This window comes from Acomys russatus, chromosome 20 (assembly GCF_903995435.1).
Source record: "Acomys russatus chromosome 20, mAcoRus1.1, whole genome shotgun sequence".
Classification (NCBI taxonomy): domain Eukaryota; kingdom Metazoa; phylum Chordata; class Mammalia; order Rodentia; family Muridae; genus Acomys; species Acomys russatus.
Window position 1 is genome coordinate 44,128,726 of NC_067156.1, and position 17,957 is coordinate 44,146,682.

Below are 17,957 nucleotides of genomic sequence, written 5' to 3' on the forward strand. Positions count from 1 at the left end.
TCTTGATGCACTGTTAGCACCAAGGGTTCCTGATGAGGGGGTGTGACTTCTGAGCAACGGGCCTATGATTTAGAAAACTGCCTAAGTCAGCCTTTATATGAATAGAGACCGTTCTAATAATTCCCCCTCTTAAAATTTTGTGTGATCCTCCTCGTGAGGGAGATTCCATAAGGTGATAGAATTTAGCTGTTAATGTATATCCAAATGGCGTATAAATAGCAAGAAATTAGGCAAAAAAATTTAGACTACAAATTATTCCAAAGCATAGAGCAATGAATAGAATTTCATTAACCTTTTTAGACTCTCCTTTTATCAAATAAATAGCAGGAAATAACTTAGTCGGTTTTATTTATTTTTTTAAACATTTAGATAGGGAGCGGAAATATTAGTTCACACATCTTTGTAATTTCCTTCATTCCAATGTATAAGGAGCATTTTCTGATGACAGTAATGTGGGTATTGTCTGTTTTGCTTTGAGTAAAGTGACATCGTACACTGGATGGCCCTAGGGGTTCAACTGTTGCTTCCTCTTATTGTCTAGCTACGGATGATTCAGGTAGATCCGCACATTTTCACACATATGTTGTAAGTCAGCTTTAATAATGTGTTCTATATTATTTTACAACATAGTGGATTTGCTGACTAAAGCTAATATCCTGTTTGTCAAATAATTGTTTAAATACTCAAAAAAGGTCTGAAAGCAAAAATTAAAAAGTAATCACTTCTTTCTTTTCCAATAGAAAAAAAAAAAAACCCTCTTTTCATTTATAAAGAACCTAGTTGATTTCAGAGTTTGAACATCTGTGACTGTGCCAGGAGCAAATTAGCGACACTTAGGATTGGTAAAACTAACAAGGATAGGAAATTACAAATGAGAATATTTATCTTACTTGGAGATTATGCAAATAGTAGGTTATGCAATAGACTTTATAAGAACATAATTCTTGCCTGATAAGCAAATAGTTTTAGCTGAAGATCCTGTCAAATCTGAGGCATAGCCACTCATTATTGCTACATAAAACTAACAAAGGCAACAGCAAAGAAGTCATATTTTAAGGTTCTGCTAATTCCTCCGGTAGTCAGAAAGTACTTTCTTGAGGAAACAACATTAAAATGCTTAAGTCCTTCAGTCAATACGGAGGGTCTGGGCCTCATTTTCTTACTGTGGGTTTTTTGACAAATCTTTAAGGCCTCTGCTGTTTTAGCCTCATATCGAAAACAAAGACGGCATTTGCTTGTGCAGTGGTAGGGCCTGCGCATTTAACCCTTCAATCTCATCTCAGGTCTCCCCTCTTCTGTTAGCCCTTTCTTCCCTTTCCTTCTCTGCGTTGACCAAGGATGCCATGAAAAGAAGTGCAATGGAAGCAGGTCTTCTCTCCAGGGCCTGCAGTCCTGATCTGCAAGCGTATACACTCACCCATCACCAATCTCTGTGGGCCAGCCTCTCCTCAGTTGCAACGGATTTTAGCTATGGGTTTTGTCTTAGGAGTAAGTCGCTTGTGCTCAATAACTAGAACTTGGTAGCCATCAAGATACCTAACATCATCTTAATAAAATAGTACATGAGTGTATAACACATCTAATCCCCTCCAACTGTCACACTACACACATATGCACACACAGACACACATACACACACACACGTGCACACACACACACACACACACACACTTTATATTCTTGAGAATTCCCTGATCTGTGGATATAGCCATCAAGTTTTCACACAGAGACACTAGCATTTGTATTTATATGCATTACAGGGTAAACATTCCATGCCCTTTCTTTCTGGTTTGTGGTGTGAGATAATCCCACAGTGAAGTTGTAAGATCACAGCTTAACCTTTAGCAAACATTTTTAAGAGGAATGAAGCCCCTTTCTCAGCCAGGGAGTAAAATTAGTCTGAGATGCACTGGGTGGCTGTCCATGCTGATGGCTGGCATTCTGTCAGCCCTTGGAGAGTTTTTTTTTTTTTTCTTTCTTTCTTTCTTTCTTTCTTTTTTTTTTTTTTTTTTTTTTTTTTTTTTTTTGACATGTGAAGGGCACAGGGTTTAGTACTTTCAGGGGACCTGGAAAATACAGTTTTATTGTTCTTTTTCATGGATGGAGACACTTTACAAAGTTGCTTTATTTTTGAACCCACTTGATGGTTTGAATGAGGATCTTTTCTTCTCTGTTAACAAAGGGAACGATGCACTGCAGTCATGTTAGCCTGAAGCAGGAGGAGTGAAATCACAGAGAGATGAAAGCCCAGGAAAGAGGAGACTTAAGAAGAAAGGGTGTGTGTTCCAGCCAGAGCTGGGTTGTGTATTTCTATCCTTTGAGACAGTGGGAAATGATTTTTGTCTCTTCTGGAACCATAATTTCTTGAAAGTGACTTATTTGTACTTTGTCTCTGTGTTAGAAGATGGAGGCCGTGGTGAGTTTTCTTCCCCACTAACTTCGCTTTTGGTCACAAAGTTTTCTCATCTTTAAACTCATCCTCAGCCAATCCTCATGCAAAACCATTTAAATCACGGGGCTGAGCTGTGCCTTAATAGGCACTTGACATTTCCATGCTAAGGGTCCTTAGAGCCTCCTCACTTCAAGCCGAAATCCTGGCGCGGCTGTTGTATAGCACAAGCTGGCATCGTTCAGCAAGGTGAGCTGGAGCGCTAAGTGTCAGCGTGTTGGCCTCACCCCTGCTCGCTCCCTCTCCAATATTACAAGTGTGTGGTAGAAAAGGCTGTGGATCCCAGGCAGTCCCACGATTAGATCCCAAGGCTGGGTTGTGGTTTTCTACCCTTCGAGACAGTAGGAAAGTATTCTTGTCTCCTCTGATGCCATAGTTTCTTGAAAGTGGCTTATTTGTACTTTGCTTCTATGTTAGAAGATGGGAGTGGTAATTTATTTGTAATACTTTGTTATTATTCTAATAATAATTTTAATCACAATTTATTATTATTATTTTAATAAATAAGATTTTAAAAATAATCCTGGCCTAGGGGTGAGGAAATAGGCCAATAGGTAAAGTGTTCACCTTGCCAGCATAAGGAATTAGACTCAATGCCCAGAATCTACATTATAGGAGCCAAGCATGAAGGTGTGTGGCTGTCATCCCAGTGCTGGGGAGGTGGAGACAGCTAGATCCAAGAGCTCACTAAGTAGCCAGCTAGCCCATTTAATAAGTTCCAGACCAGTAAGAAACCCTGTCTCAAAATGATGATGATGATGACGACAACGATGAAGATAAAGATGAAAGCAACAACAGTAATAATTGCACCTGAGAAATAACACCTACAATTATCCTCTGGCCTCTATACACATGTGCACATGCACGCACACACGCACACACACACACACACACACATATATTCAGGTTGGCTCAGTTTATTTAGGGTTGTTGGCTGTAGTACAGACACACAGAACTGGAGGCTCTGTCAGAGTATAAATCCTAGCCAACTTCCCAAGAGAAGGCCCTTATTGTTAACAAGTCCTCTTCAAAAATTCTTCTGCAATCTCAGCTGTCGAACCAGGGTCATAGATAAATAAGCTACTGTCTGGTAGAGGTTGATTTGATGAGATTGTCTAGGTTTTATTTATGTTGACCCATTTCTTTATGCTGGCATGGAGATTGTTATGAGATTTGCCTGTCTTTTATTTATAGAACCCATGTATGAGCTTACATTGGCGGATACACAATCACCAACTAAACAATGTCTAAATCTAGGGGAGTTTCGTGTTTACTTTTTCACTATTTCTTCTTTGTCAGTTTCATACACATATATAATGAGTTTTAGTTACATCAGCCCTATCGTCTCTTTCACACAGAGACAAACCCCTTTTCTCAACAAATCTTCCTCCTCTCATGTCTTCTTTTTGCATGCGATGCACCTTGTTTATTTTAGGATTGCTCATAGCAGTGTGTGTGTGAGAGGGGGAGTCATTGGAGAATGAACAAGTTATCAGTGGCTGTGCAATTGAAGAAAATGCACCCCTTGCCCATCCGTTAACTGCCAATAGCCCATCTACGTATTCTAGGTATCTCTGATATGTGTACAAGAGAGGAGTAATGTAGGTAACCACAGCTATAATGAGTTCATTATGGATGTGAAAAGTATGGCATGTCCAGAAAAACATCTTTTTGCTGTATATCTTCCCTGCGTTTGGCCCTTTGTGTGATGCTCTCACACATCTCCCTTTGGGGAGATGAACAGATGTCCCATGGAGGGATGGGTATCCTAACAGTCATGAGCCTCTGCATGATCTTCTACCCATGTCAGTAAGAGGCTTTCCTGATGACGGTAGAGGACAGAATTAACCAATGGCTATAAGCATGAGTGATTAGAAGGCAGTTTGAAGACTTCTGTAAGAAGATGAACTTGATGGTAAACATCATCTAAGGACAAAATGACTTCATCCTGTTCTCCCTGCTCCCTGCTCCTGGGATCAGACAATGCCTTTAATGTCCTTATTCCTTCTGCAGAGAACGCCTCAATTGGGCATTTCCATTTGCCTCAAATTCTTTCACTGCCTTTTATCTACATGAAGACAAGAGATTCAATGTAGCATTTCTGTTTGTTCGCAGACATTTTCTAATGCCTGCCTATTTTTTTTAAAATACACGAGAGACTATGTACATGGTTGGATGGTACATCCTAAAACATGGTGTATTTTTGCTTGCTTTTTCTCTTACTGCCAAGAAGACATATATTAGAAAAATGTAGGCAACCTAGCTAAATCAAACAAATACAGGAAAACCTGTGCATAGCCTCAGGTCCTTAGGGCTGACCACTGTTGACATGTTATTGTGGGGTCCACTGCCTTCTCTGGCTCTCCTGCTTTCCTCTGCCCTCCGTCTCCCAGTTATTACATCCAGCCAAATGCTTCCACTGATATTTTGCAGTTTAAACTTAAATTAATGGCAGTTTCATCTAGTTCATTGCTAAAATTGGATCACATGATTTATACTGTTTTTAATCTACTTTTTATAATTATGATACTGGCAAGATTCTAGTTCATTAACTATTCTCTATATCATTTTTAATTGTGCACAGTGTTCTGAAGTATAATTATACCCATTTTTTCACCAGTCTCCTGTTACTGGAAAATTAGATTATTTCCATTATTTTTATTATTGTAGAGAGTCCTGAGATAAATATCGTTATAAGTTGGGAAGAGTAAAGTGTAGTGATTTAGGGCACAGGTTCTGGGGATAAGTGGTCTGTGCTCAATGCCTCATGGCCCTGTGACCATGAACAAGCTGCCAGGATCCCAACTTGCTCATCTATGAACTAGGGAGAAGAGAGGTGCTTACCCCTCAGAATTGCTGAGTTAATCCATCTCATGTCTGCAGAGACTGTGGACACACTTCAGTGTACTGATTAGACCTTTCCCAAACTGTGTGATCAGACATTCTGCATCAACATGCGGAACATCTCTGCTTCTTCTCTCAGCAATGTCAGCTCACCCTAGAAGTAGCAAGAACCAGCGAAGGAAGCTGCCCTTTGTCCTGTAAGCTGCACAACTCATTGGGAGGTATTTAAGAGTGGATGTGTTGACAAAGATGGTAAGAAAACTTCAAAAGGAAGTCATGTTTGAATTCTCCCCGGGCCTTCTGAGCTCTGGTCGCTCTCTGTGATGGCCTGACTGTGGACTTGTGTATGTAGGTTCTGCCCTCGTTCTCAGCTTATGTTGACACAGTGCTCACACTGTGGGGTCTGTGTATCAGTGGCTTTGTAGGAAAATACAGCCCAAGGCAGGAAGGCTGTAGCATCAAAGCATGCTCCAGTGCTTAGACATAGCCAGGAAATTAACCATGTCGGCAGGAGGATATTTCTTTGAAAGCCTGTAGCTCTTTTTCCCCTATGGTGATATTAGCAATTTCTATTATAAACTCATTTAAATTATATGGGGATGTTTTAAGGTTTTCCTTCTTCCTCTGCCCCCACCCTATTTTTGGTCAAATCCCAGGAAATTAGAGCTGGTGTCTGCCTCCCTGCTTTTCTGAGAAAATGTTGAATGGGATGGAGGAAGGCTCATGGAAAAAGAGAGGTGGATCCTGTTTCTTCAATAGCTCTTCTTCATTTTTCCACGGTCATGGTTTTATGAAATACATTCTGTGATGCACATGTGTGTAGCCCAGCTCTTACCAGTGTCACAGTGGAAAAAACAACCCTACAATAATTCATCACAGGTTTTAAAAATATTTGTAAATACAACCATGGTATTGTATCAAGGTAATTTCATAAGCTAAAATTGCCTTTTGTGTCTGTCAGCCCGTTTTCCTTTAAGTGTGAGAGGAGGCAGATGTTTAACTCAGTTCCCTGAGGCTCCCACAACTTGGGGATGTTGTGGACACGCTAGAGAGGATTTAGCAAAGGAGAAAATGCAGACAACGTTCTGGAGAATTGGTATGAGGATTTGAGCTGCAACATGTGGTTCACTAAAGAACCAGGTTAAGACGCTAGGTCGGAAAAGTGCTTGCTATATAAGTGTGAGGACGTGAGTTCGGATCACCAGTCCAATGTAAGAAGACAATTACAGCTGTTCATGCTTGTGTTCCTAAGGCTGGGGTCACAGAGATAGAGGTCCTGGGGGCCCTTTGGCCAGTCAGTCTTGTCGATCTTAGCACTCTAGGTTCAGGGAGAGATCCTGTCTCAAAATTAAAGGTAGATACCCATGTCAACCTCCAAGCCCCACATTCACAGATATGTGTGCCCGTGCCCACAGAACACCAAACACAGTTAAGGTTACCTTCCTGTGCCAAGAATAAGATCATTTATAACAGGATAAGAGGCAACTAAACTGGCTTTTTTGGGATTAAGGCAAGGGAACCGATTAAAAAAATTTTTTATTATAATTTATTCAGATTACATCCTGATTGTTATCCCCTAGCTTGTACCTTCCCAATCCCACCCTCCTTCCCTCTTCCACTCTATTCCCTCCCTTAGACCTCTGAGAAGGGGACCTCCTCCCTGACCATAGGACCACAGCCTATCAGGTCTCATCTGGATCACCTGCTTCCTCTTCCTCTCTGGGCCCACTGGGCTTCCCCACCAGGGAGTATGCAACCCATCGAGGACTCTTAGGGTTAACTGCCTTTATGAATAAAAACTGTAAGTTCATCAGAACTCGGAGTAATATTGTGATGAAAACAATAGTTCTGAGCAGGTGGCAACACAACTCACTGGAAGCTAGGCACCATCTTCCAGCTGTAAAATCTACCACAGTTTTCATAATAGCAAAAGGTTTAAATGAATAATTCCATTTTTAATCAGCATAGCTTTGGTCTCATTAGTATTTTAATAAACACACTTTAACAGAATTAAAAACAATGAGAGAGAATTATTGAACTTAAGGCAGATGAAGAAAGCAATTACCTGTGAACGCACAATCTTCTTTCACAAAATAAGATTAGGTTACTCTAAAATGAGATCCAAACCTAATTATTATTCATATTAGTTCTTTCTTTTGTTGCATGTAGCTTAGGACACTGAATTTTTCAAATTGTTACTTTTAACTTTAAAAGAAAGTCATACTATTTCAAAATCATATATGCATGACGCTTTCTCCTCTTGCAGGAGGCAAAAGTATCCTGTTTTTTAAAGTCTTCCAAAGTAAGTTCTGTGGTCCTATGTAGCTCATTCCCTGTTTCATAATCATCATTAGTAAGGGAAATCCTTATTCTACCCAAGACAAATCCACCAACCTTTTAAAAATCCACTCCTCTAATCCACTTAGGCTTTAGTTTTGTTAAATGAACGTTGTTGGGTGTATTTGTGTCTCTCGTGGGTCTCAGGGTGATTGGGGTTGAGGCTGCTTCCCTGCACTGACCTGTTCTCGCGCTCACTGATGTCTACTTGGCAGCCATATTTCTTATTCAAAGCCGTACTTTGAATACGTTGTTCAATTTCTATTTTTTTCTTTTGTTTTGTATGGTTTCTTGTGCCTATCTTTGTGTTTGCTGTCTGTTTTCAGTTTTAGGTTGGATGTGCTTTTTAAACAGGCTACTATTTTTATTCTGACTTTTCTTTGGGAGGTTCCCTGGCCTTACCCAGTGACATAAATTTTGACTGGTATCTTGCAAAACCAGGCTACAGAAGGGGCCAGCCAGATCCTTAGCAGCTGTGCTTTTTGTTTCTCTTCCCATCACCCTTGCCCCTCCCCCAGCCTTCACTGTCTCTTTGCTTACCCTGGTCAGTCCCGTTGCTGCCTGATTATTATTATTTTTTAACAGCACGGATGGCGCCATCTTTCCGTGCTTAAAATCCTTCAGCTGCAGTCCCTTGAATAAAAGATGTCCAAGTCTCAGCAAGCTTGTGTTCAAACTCATTCCCAGCTTCCCTCTCAGCCTCTTTTACAACTTTCACTAGCCTGCTCATTATCATGGCCACATCAAACTCCATACTCTGGCTGTAGGAAACAAGAAGAGTGAAGCCATGGAGTTGGAAAATAATACGGTAATGCTTAAGCAGTTTGAAACTAGTTTGAAACTGAAACTGTCCTTGGATACAAAAACGTTTATCTTAAAAACAAAAACAAGGTAACAGTGGCGATACCACAACGAAGGCATACGGTTCTCACAAAGGTGGGGACGGGGCCCAAAGTTAAAACAGGTGAAGACGCTCACACTCTGATGCCCTCCTCTTTTTTTCATCTTAGCTTGCGACGGCGATCACTGGGGGCCTCACTGCAGCAGCCGATGTCAGTGCAAAAACAGAGCTTTGTGCAACCCCATCACCGGGGCTTGCCACTGCGCCGCGGGCTACCGGGGATGGCGCTGTGAGGACCGTTGTGAACAGGGCACCTATGGTAACGACTGTCACCAAAGATGCCAGTGTCAGAATGGAGCAACTTGCGACCACATCACTGGGGAATGCCGTTGTTCACCGGGATACACTGGAGCCTTGTAAGTTCATGAGCTATGGAGCATCAGCAAAGAAACTACGTGCCTCAATTTCTATTGCTGCCTCAATAGCCACACCTGGGTCTACAGTTCAGGCACTGCAGGGATGGAAGGACCAGCTGTGATGGCCGCTAGGGTCTCCTGCTGCTTGACTTTTGAAAGCTAGAGCTCAGCCAAGGACCAGCCCTCAGGCCCATCGGATGGTGTGCAAATGAGGAGGATACTTGGGGTTATCGGGGCAGGTATGAGTTTGTACTGAAAATGTCCCACAATTCCATCACTATCTGTGCCGTTCTGCTTTTGTGGCAATTAGCTTGTATATATCCAGGTGGGTCCAGAGCCAAAGAAAGAAGCCTGAAATGTTATCACAGAATGAAAGACAACTATGGTGCTCATGGTTACATGTTTTTTCTTTATGAGGATAAAAGTGCACACAGCACATCTACTAGGATGAGTTGTTGTTGTTGTTGTTGTTGTAACACTGAAGTAGCTCCTTAAACTCCATGACTTTATTTTGGGAAGGGCATTCTTTGGTTTGCTTCTGTTAACAGAATTTGTAAAAGGCAGAATTTAGAAAGAAAGCAAGAAATAGAAAAATTTCATTGCCTTACTGGGAAAATTATAGTCGTAAATCACAGAACTAATAGTAGGAGCTATGTAGCTGATTAGGTAAATGTGTCCCCCTGACAGTGCTAATGTCTGTAAAGTAGAGTTAAAGGAAAAAACACAAAACAAAACAAAAAATAGATGATTCTCTCAAACTGCTTAATTGGTTACTATCACTTTTATGGGCTTTCATCAAGGCCAGCACTAAGTAGGGCTGTGGAGAACTTAAAGGCATTCCATCAGAGCAAATCCAAGGGTGGTTTAGTGGGGCGGGTCGAAGGACAGCAGGGTTAAAGGACGGGGCCTTGCCGTTCAGGAGAAGGGGATGCTGGAAAGTGTTGTGAATAAACACACAAAGGGAATGGGCGAACATTTGGATCTTCTTTCATGTTTGAACAAACTTCCAAAGGAAAGCAGATTTCACTGCAGCTCAAGAGCTTTGTAAGACTTCCCTGGAAAGCTGCTGTCACCAGTGTGTGGACCCTTTTCTTCCTGGAGCTACCGAATAGGAGGCATTTTCCTTTACTTGGAAGCACCCCTTATCCAGAACCAGGTGGATGGATGGCTTGGTGGGAGTTCATGCTGTGCCAGCCTACGGGTCTGAGTTGGGGTCTCTAGCACCCACATAAAAAGCCAGGTGTGGTCTTTGGTGCCTATAACCCTAATGCTGGGAATAAAGAGAGAGAAGACACAGAGGTTGCCTAGGGCTTGCTGGATACCGGCTGAGCTACAGTCAGTGCGTCTCAAGTTCAGTGAGAGACCCTGTCTAAGGGAGTAAGGTGGAACAGGTACATCCTCCTCTGGCATCCACATACATGCATATGAGCGCACACACACACACACACACACACACACACAGAGAGAGAGAGAGAGAGAGAGAGAGAGAGAGAGAGAGAGAGAGACAGAGAGAGAGAGAGAGACAGAGAGAGAGACAGAGAGAGAGACCCAATGGCCATCAAGACACTTCCCGTCACTGTGATTAATTTATTGAATTTTGATTAAATTAATAATTATTAAATGAAGAAAGGCTGTATATTTCAGGGTTCTGGATGGTTTTGTGTCTGTGGATCTGTGAACCATGTACCCGAATAAATAACAGCATCTGTTTCATTTAAATTCCTCAGTTGTGAGGATCTTTGTCCTCCTGGCAAACATGGTCCACAGTGTGAGCAGAGATGTCCCTGCCAAAATGGAGGCGTGTGCCACCATGTGACTGGAGAGTGCTCGTGCCCTTCTGGATGGATGGTAAGTGTCCCTTCTACCCCTAACGATCACGGATTCTAGGACACACAAGTGCATGTCATATGGAGACTGTAGCACAGAGGCAAGTAGTGGTGGTGGCAATGACTTCCACACTGGAGATGTGCAGCCATTTGAAAACAAATCCCTCAGTCCAGAGAATCAGGAGGCAAGTTCATCCTGCACTTGTCCATTAGTGTATTAAGAGCAAAGAAAAAAAAAAAAAAAGAGAAGCAGATGTTAGATCTCCCACAGGACAACAACCGATAAACACTGAAACCATTTATCAACTGTCTTCACAATTCTATTGATGGGTTGGTACTGTCTATGATAACGTCCCTCTTAACAGGATGTGTCACATGAAAATATTAGCCTGTCATATACATCTGAAGACACATTGGAGTAAATCGAGCAAACTGAGAATCATAGAACTTTCCAGAGACTAGAAGAGTAAGCCAGACTAAACAAAGCTTCCCAGATTTTGACCATAATGCTTGTATTTATGTAGTATTTCTATAGGCTTACTGTTGTGTGGGATACACAGTGTTAAAGCATTACTAATTGTGCTTGGGAAGCCAGGAAACAGTATTAGTCTTACCACTCTGAGTTGGTTTATGTCTCCTTGAAGAAAACAGTGTCTTACAAGAGCAGTTTACACTATCATTTACCCTGTCTGCCCAGCAACTTGCCCACAAGGCTTCTCCTCCCTTTATTGTCAGACCCACTAGGACTCTCCTGCCCTTACTTGGTTTGTTTCTCCAAAGCTTTGACTTAATTGATTGCCCACCTCTCTGCCTTAAGCCTTTTTTGTCCTCCACTTCTTTAATGGCCGACTCTCCTACTTCTCTCACTGAAGGACTTTTCCTAATAAGTTTCTTCTACATTCATTGTAGCATTTCCCAAGTTTCAGTCTTATCCCTTTTTCTTCTCACCATAAACACTCTCTGGAAACTTCACTCAGATCCATGGCTTTAACAGTCACCTCTGCTTCCCTGGGATCTTTATCTTACCCTCTCTGAGCCCAAATGTGATTTATGACTACCCTGTTAGTTGCTCCAACTGTGGTAGCCTACAGTCACAGCAACACTGACTTCACTGAAGCCATACTTTTTACTGCCGTATATGGGGGTAGAATTTATCTGGAACTGCTCTTTATTGTAGGCCAAGAGCATAGGTGTGGCCCCTAAGAGATAAGGGACAGTTTTATCAAGACCACTGAGGCAGGAGTACAAAGAGCTGATCAGACCCACAGTGAAGGTCATAAATTGGCCAAAGTCTGATTGTTGAAGTAAAGGAATAAAGTTGGGGGTGTGGCCTTTTGTTGAGGACCTCAGGGTTGGAAGGAAGCTGTGGGGAGATCACTAGGGTGCTTCCAGTAGGCCCAGCAAGGCAAATGTTAGAAAATCAAACCTGCCTTGTACTCATCCCTTCGTATCGGAGTGTAAGTTTCTTCGAAACCAAGTGGAAGAGTCAGTTTATCTCTGAATCCTTTTTCTTTCCTTGGCTTCAGCATTCAGCCTTCTGCCAACATTGGCTCTTGCTGGCTTCCTGGCAAGAGAAGAGTCTTGTTATAGTGGCAGTGTCCAGGGAGTTCCAGGATCTTTGGGTGAGGAACTGCAGGCATTTCCCTGCTACAACCTTTGAGTTGACTCATCTTGAGGTTGAAATGTTTCCTTGTCACCTGGAAGTCATGATGTGGGAAAGCAGTAGCCACAGACTGGGACTGTGAGTTTAGGAGGCAGATAGAGGAATCCACTCAATGGGCGCCCTGGAACGGGCCCTCAACCACTTCCTCTAGGCCACAGCAGATGTTTCTTAGTAGAAGATTCTCCATCACTTTTCCCTGTGTGCGTAATTGAACTCTCAACTTAAGTTTTTCCTTTACCACGTCTCATTTGTACATTTGTATCATTATATTAGATGTTTCCAAAAGTGAACTGTCATTTCTCTCTGTCTCTCTCTCTGTCTCTCTCTCTGTCTCTCTCTGTCTCTGTCTCTCTCTCTCTCTCTCTCCCCTCCCCCCATATCTCTTTTACACACACACACCTCAGCCAGTAGTACCATTGCCATCTTTCTGCTGCTTGCTCACACTAGGCTTTATTCCTATCCAACATTTCAACAGCATCCTTGGACATTATGAGGGACCTTTAGGGCTCATTAGAATCAGACCACGAGAAAGTGAGCACTTGCACTAGACCCCATCACACACTGACCCTTGGTCAGCCATTCATTGGCCCTTGGTCCACCATTCCTTCAGCAATGTTATTATATCCCACTAAGTGCAATACAATGTCCTAGCACAGAGTTAGTAGAGGTATTTTTATATCTCCTCTCCTCAACACTCCTGAACAAACCAGACAAGGGTAACCTGCCTTTGAATCTCATGTTCAGCGCAGTGCCTGACATGCAAATGATTCTCAGTGATGTTCTAACCTGAATCATCTCTCAAAGATTTTTTGGTTCCAAGAACCTGTGGGAGAACCATCCCTGTTTGTGGGTAGCCGGAAACCACCAAAGGAGACTTAATTAGCTCACCAACTGCCTTTGTGAGTAGCCAGTAGTTAGAGAAATGTCCTTCTTACACTATCCAGAATAAACATTTAGAAAACCATCTGGTGTTCTAGCTAGGTTCCAATTTTATAGTACTCACAGCCTGTCTCTTTTTGAAAGAGAGAGGACAATGAAAAACATTAGGGAAATCCCATTATGTGGGCTATGTTGTTTGCACTAGTTATGACTCCAATAAATACTCTATTGATTCTAACTCTAATAAATCAGAGGCTGTAAATCCAAGTTACATAGTTAAATGAAGTAGAAAACAGTGGGGTATTTCACTGATATACTGAGATCTTGGGGTCATGTCTTATTTTCATATGCCCAGAATTGAAATATACGCAACTGTGCTTGCTTAGGACAGCTCCTAGGGTGAAGGAAATGCCCTAGTGACTTGCTTGGGTTTTCTCCTCAGGAAATATGTTTGCTTCCAGAAATGTTTTTTTATTAATTTATTCATATTACATCTCGATTGTTAGCCCTTCCCCTGTTTCCTCCCATTCTTCCCTCCCTCCCATTTCTCCCCTTCTCCCCTCCCCTATGTCTGTGACTGAGGGAGACCTCCTCCCCCTATATATGCTCTCAGAATATCAAGTCTCTTCTTGGTAACTAGCTTTCCTTCCTCTGAGTGCCACCAGAAATGTTTATTGAACCTGCTTGAAAGTATGTCTTCTCTTCTAAAGCAAAGTTTGATCCCTGTAGAAGCCTTTCTTAGGTGATGCTACTGTTAACTCAGGTACTTGAAGTTTCAGTCTTACGCCCCATTACATGTTAACAAGCATCCGGATGCTCTCAGTGCACCAGATGTTGCTACTTACATAGCGGATGCTCAGTGAGTATTGTTGATTTACACGCATGTGAGTCCCAGGGAAGAACGCTTAGGAGGATTTTCAGATTGTTTATGTTGCATTAATAATATTATATGACTTACTCAGCGTTCAGTTTTTAATATGAAAATTATTTGGGACCTCTGTTCTGTTGTCCTTGAATGTATCTGAGATACAGGCACCTTGAGTCAATAGGTCAGCCTGACATTTCTCACACTTTAAACATGATGAGTATTTTGTGTTATAAAATGCCCTTAATTTAATTTTATCACAGCCTTGCCCCCAAATCTCTCCCTCCTTTTCTTGTTGTCCCTGTTTCTTCCTCTGCCTTCCATGGTGCTGGCTGGTGGCCCATCTAATTTTCTAAGTCTCTTTGAATTCAGGGCACAGTGTGTGGTCAGCCCTGCCCCGAGGGTCGCTTTGGAAAGAACTGTTCCCAAGAATGCCAGTGCCACAATGGAGGAACTTGTGACGCTGCCACCGGTCAATGTCACTGCAGCCCAGGATACACAGGGGACCGGTAAGGACACACTTGTGTTTCTCCGACTATTCATAATGAGTAGTATTCTAATTATTAGTAGGAAAATTGGAGAGCCTGTGGAGCATGCTCAGTATACCATGTGCCTATAGCTACTATATAATATTCCAGAAGCATCCATAAAGTCTAAGTGTTCAAAAATTCTATCCTCATTGAATGAAACTGAGTCACAGAACAGAAGAAGTGAACTGGAGGAAATTAGCGCACAAAACATTAGGAAAAACAACAATAAAACATCAGCTATCCAGAACCCATGAGGAATGTGTTGCTCTGAAAAGTTGAGTACTTAGGCCAGCTACTTTTACATTTTCAGTACTTTTAGATATGTTTGAGGTATGACAGGATAACAAGGAAGGAGATGAGGCCACAGACAGGTTGATTTTCCAATGGAACACGTCCTTAAGAGCTTATATGAAGTGAAGATTCCTTTTCGTTACTCAGATGTCCTTAAGAATGTTAGTCACTGGGGACAGAGAGATGGCCCAATGGTTAGAGTGCGTAGTGTTTTTGCAGAGGACCTGACTTCAGATCCTAGCAACTGTGTCAGGTGGCTCACAAACGCCAGTAAGTCTAGCACCTCTGCAATCTGCAGGAACCTGCCCCTGAGTACACATTCCACACACAGGTATGTATGAGTGCACGTGATCAAGAGTAATTAAAATATTAATAAAAGAATATTAGCCATTGTGTCATATTATAATTGTGGTGGCCGCATCAGCTCTGTGGGAGAACTTGTTAGTCTCTGACCTGTGTGAAACAGAAGCAAATGGGTTCTGCCTGTGCTCGTGTGGCTCTTACGTGCGTGGTGTGTCACCTTCTTTATTAAAGGGCGAACTGCTACCTCAGAGGCTCTTCTTACTCCACCTCTTCAACCTTGTTCTTAATTAGTGGGTCCTAGGAGACTGGTTGGTGAAGTCCCATGGTGCAGAGTCAGAGCACAGTGACCTGAGAGGCAGAAGGGCATGCTGACTAAGAACAAGGCGCCCGTGTCCTCGTAACACTTAGGCAGTGCACTCCACTTCTCCTCTAGGCTGTGATAAGATCTAAGTAAGTTAGTAAGCTGATGGTTTGGGAGAAGCCCTGAAGCTTACTCACACAGCTTTTGTGACTGAGTGGTACACAGGAACCATGCAAACACTAGCCATTGCGTATTGGGCTAATATCTAGGAACTTCATGAAATTACATTCCATTGTATTTTAGTGACACATGTGAACTAAAAATTCCCTTTCACCCTAAGGTGTTTTTTAATTTCCTATTTATGCTTTAACCTTTATGACTTTTTATTAGATACTATGAGTTCCTCCACCTCTCCAGGCAGTATCTGTATTTTCTTATTAAATGCATTTTCTAAGTATTTTGTAATTTTGAAAAAAATTCTCTTTTAGTTTCTAACTGGATATTTTCTCGATTAAGGAAAACTTGCTTTCAAATAGCTACAAAACATCACAACTACAAGGCCAGCAAGCCTATGCTTAGCTGAGTTGGAACACAGGGCAAGAAAATAGCAGCTAAATTTCAATTACATTGTTGAAGCACAAAGAAGGAGGAGAATAGGGTGTGGTGGGGCGAGTCCTCCTCTAACCATGCTTTTGTGGAGCATCAGTGATGGCGTGTCGTTCCCGGTTTCCCATTGCTACCCTCTCCTCTGTTTTAAGTTGTTAACATACACCATCCATGGGATGCAGAAAACACGTTTTTCTCTACAAAAGAACACAGTGAGTGCCTGTGGGGCAGACTGTTGCGGGAGGTGGCGAGGAGACCCAAGGGTGGGGATCCTCAGTGTCCCTTCACATGTCTTGAGACGTCAGTGTGCCTGGTGTGATTAGAAGGACTGCTCCACAGTGGTTACCGCTGCAGGCAGCTGACAGCAAATATACCCAGGATGTGGGAACGCCACCCCACCACAGGGAAACAAATGGTGCACCCTTCAGGCTGGCAGGACTACACAGTGGATGACAAATAAGAGGCTTTGAGGCCTGTGGAAAGACCCAAAGGGTACTGTGGTAAGAAGATGTGGTGCAGTGAAGACAGCAGGAATGTAGATCCTCACGGAGCTCTGCTTGAAGATGCTTTGAAAGATGCTGATGGTGTGTCACAGAATTGCTCTGTGGCTCTTTGATGATAGGGCACAGGCTCATGCTTACACAGAGTGCTCAGTGAATATTCACCACTCAGTAATGGAGTCTGTTATGGTGAAGTCCAAGATGGCCCTGACAGCTTTGTGTTGTGTACGACCCTGAAAGTGAAGACAAACGTGGGTAAACGCATACTGTCAGGCACTGCAGCTCAGTCCTGGAGGAATACAGCAGCGGTCTTCAGTGCAGGGGCAGTCTCCTATCTCTGCAATTGTGGAAACATCAGATCCTTCTCAGTGCTTTTGAGATCCCCTCTGGACAGCAGTTCCAGATGTTACAAAGGCAGGCTGCTGACCCCTGGAGGCCAGGTCTGTTGAAGAATGTGAGTCTTTACACACCCAATCACAATTCAACTCACCTACTCTGGTCACTCAAGGAAGGAAGTGACAAGCTCTAAAGGACAAGAAGGAGTTGCTAGCCCCCACCCCCCTTCCTCTTCTTTAAGTTCACAATGGGATGCAAAGTAGTGATCAGAATGATGTCCATGTAAGAATGTGCCCCACTAATTAGTGTTTTGTCAATTTATACTGACTTAATGATCGTTCTTTCTCCTAACTCCAGAACGCTATTAGAAACATCCTTCTTTTTTTAATAGAAATCTACAGGTTCTATGTTTCTTCTCTGACCAATGTTTATTTCTCTGTGTTACTTCTCTGCGATCTCTCTTAAGAAAATGTATTACTGATTGCTGAGATGGCCTGACTTGCTTTTCTTATGGGCCCATAAAAGCAACTTTTAAGAGGGTTTGAGAGGGAAATAGTAATCTTAAGGTAGGGACCAACCAGAAAAGCATTGACAGTCCATGGTGCTTACTTAAGGTAGAAAATGTTCTGTGTACATTGAGTCATCACACTGTACCTTATACATGAAAACAGTGGTTTATAAACCATGGGGAAAGTCTCTGCTAGAAAGCCGCCCTGCCATTTGGGTTCGGCAGGTGGAAATCCACAACTGTTACTACAGAAAGGTGCTGCAGCGTTGACAAAGAGAACCAGCTGCCATGGTGATGGCTTAGCCAGCAAATGCAAGTGTATTTGTTCTCTATTTATACTGGAAACTACTAGATGTTTAATTAGAGGCTAGAGAGGTAAATACAGGCCAGGAGCAGATATTATACATTTTGCTTTCCAAGAGAAAGAAAACACTGTGCCAAAGCTGTCCCAAACACTAGTTC

At 42.4% G+C, this 17,957-nt stretch overlaps 1 protein-coding gene across 1 annotated transcript in view; it reads left to right on the plus strand.

The window, feature by feature from the left end:
* Megf10 (multiple EGF like domains 10) overlaps nt 1-17,957 on the plus strand; it is a 111,071-nt gene that overhangs the window by 37,516 nt on the left and 55,598 nt on the right. Inside the window, exons 5-7 of the mRNA XM_051163214.1 lie at nt 8,641-8,887; nt 10,615-10,735; nt 14,493-14,629. Coding sequence (XP_051019171.1) covers nt 8,641-8,887; nt 10,615-10,735; nt 14,493-14,629 — 505 coding nt within the window. The remainder of the gene's footprint in view (nt 1-8,640; nt 8,888-10,614; nt 10,736-14,492; nt 14,630-17,957) is intronic.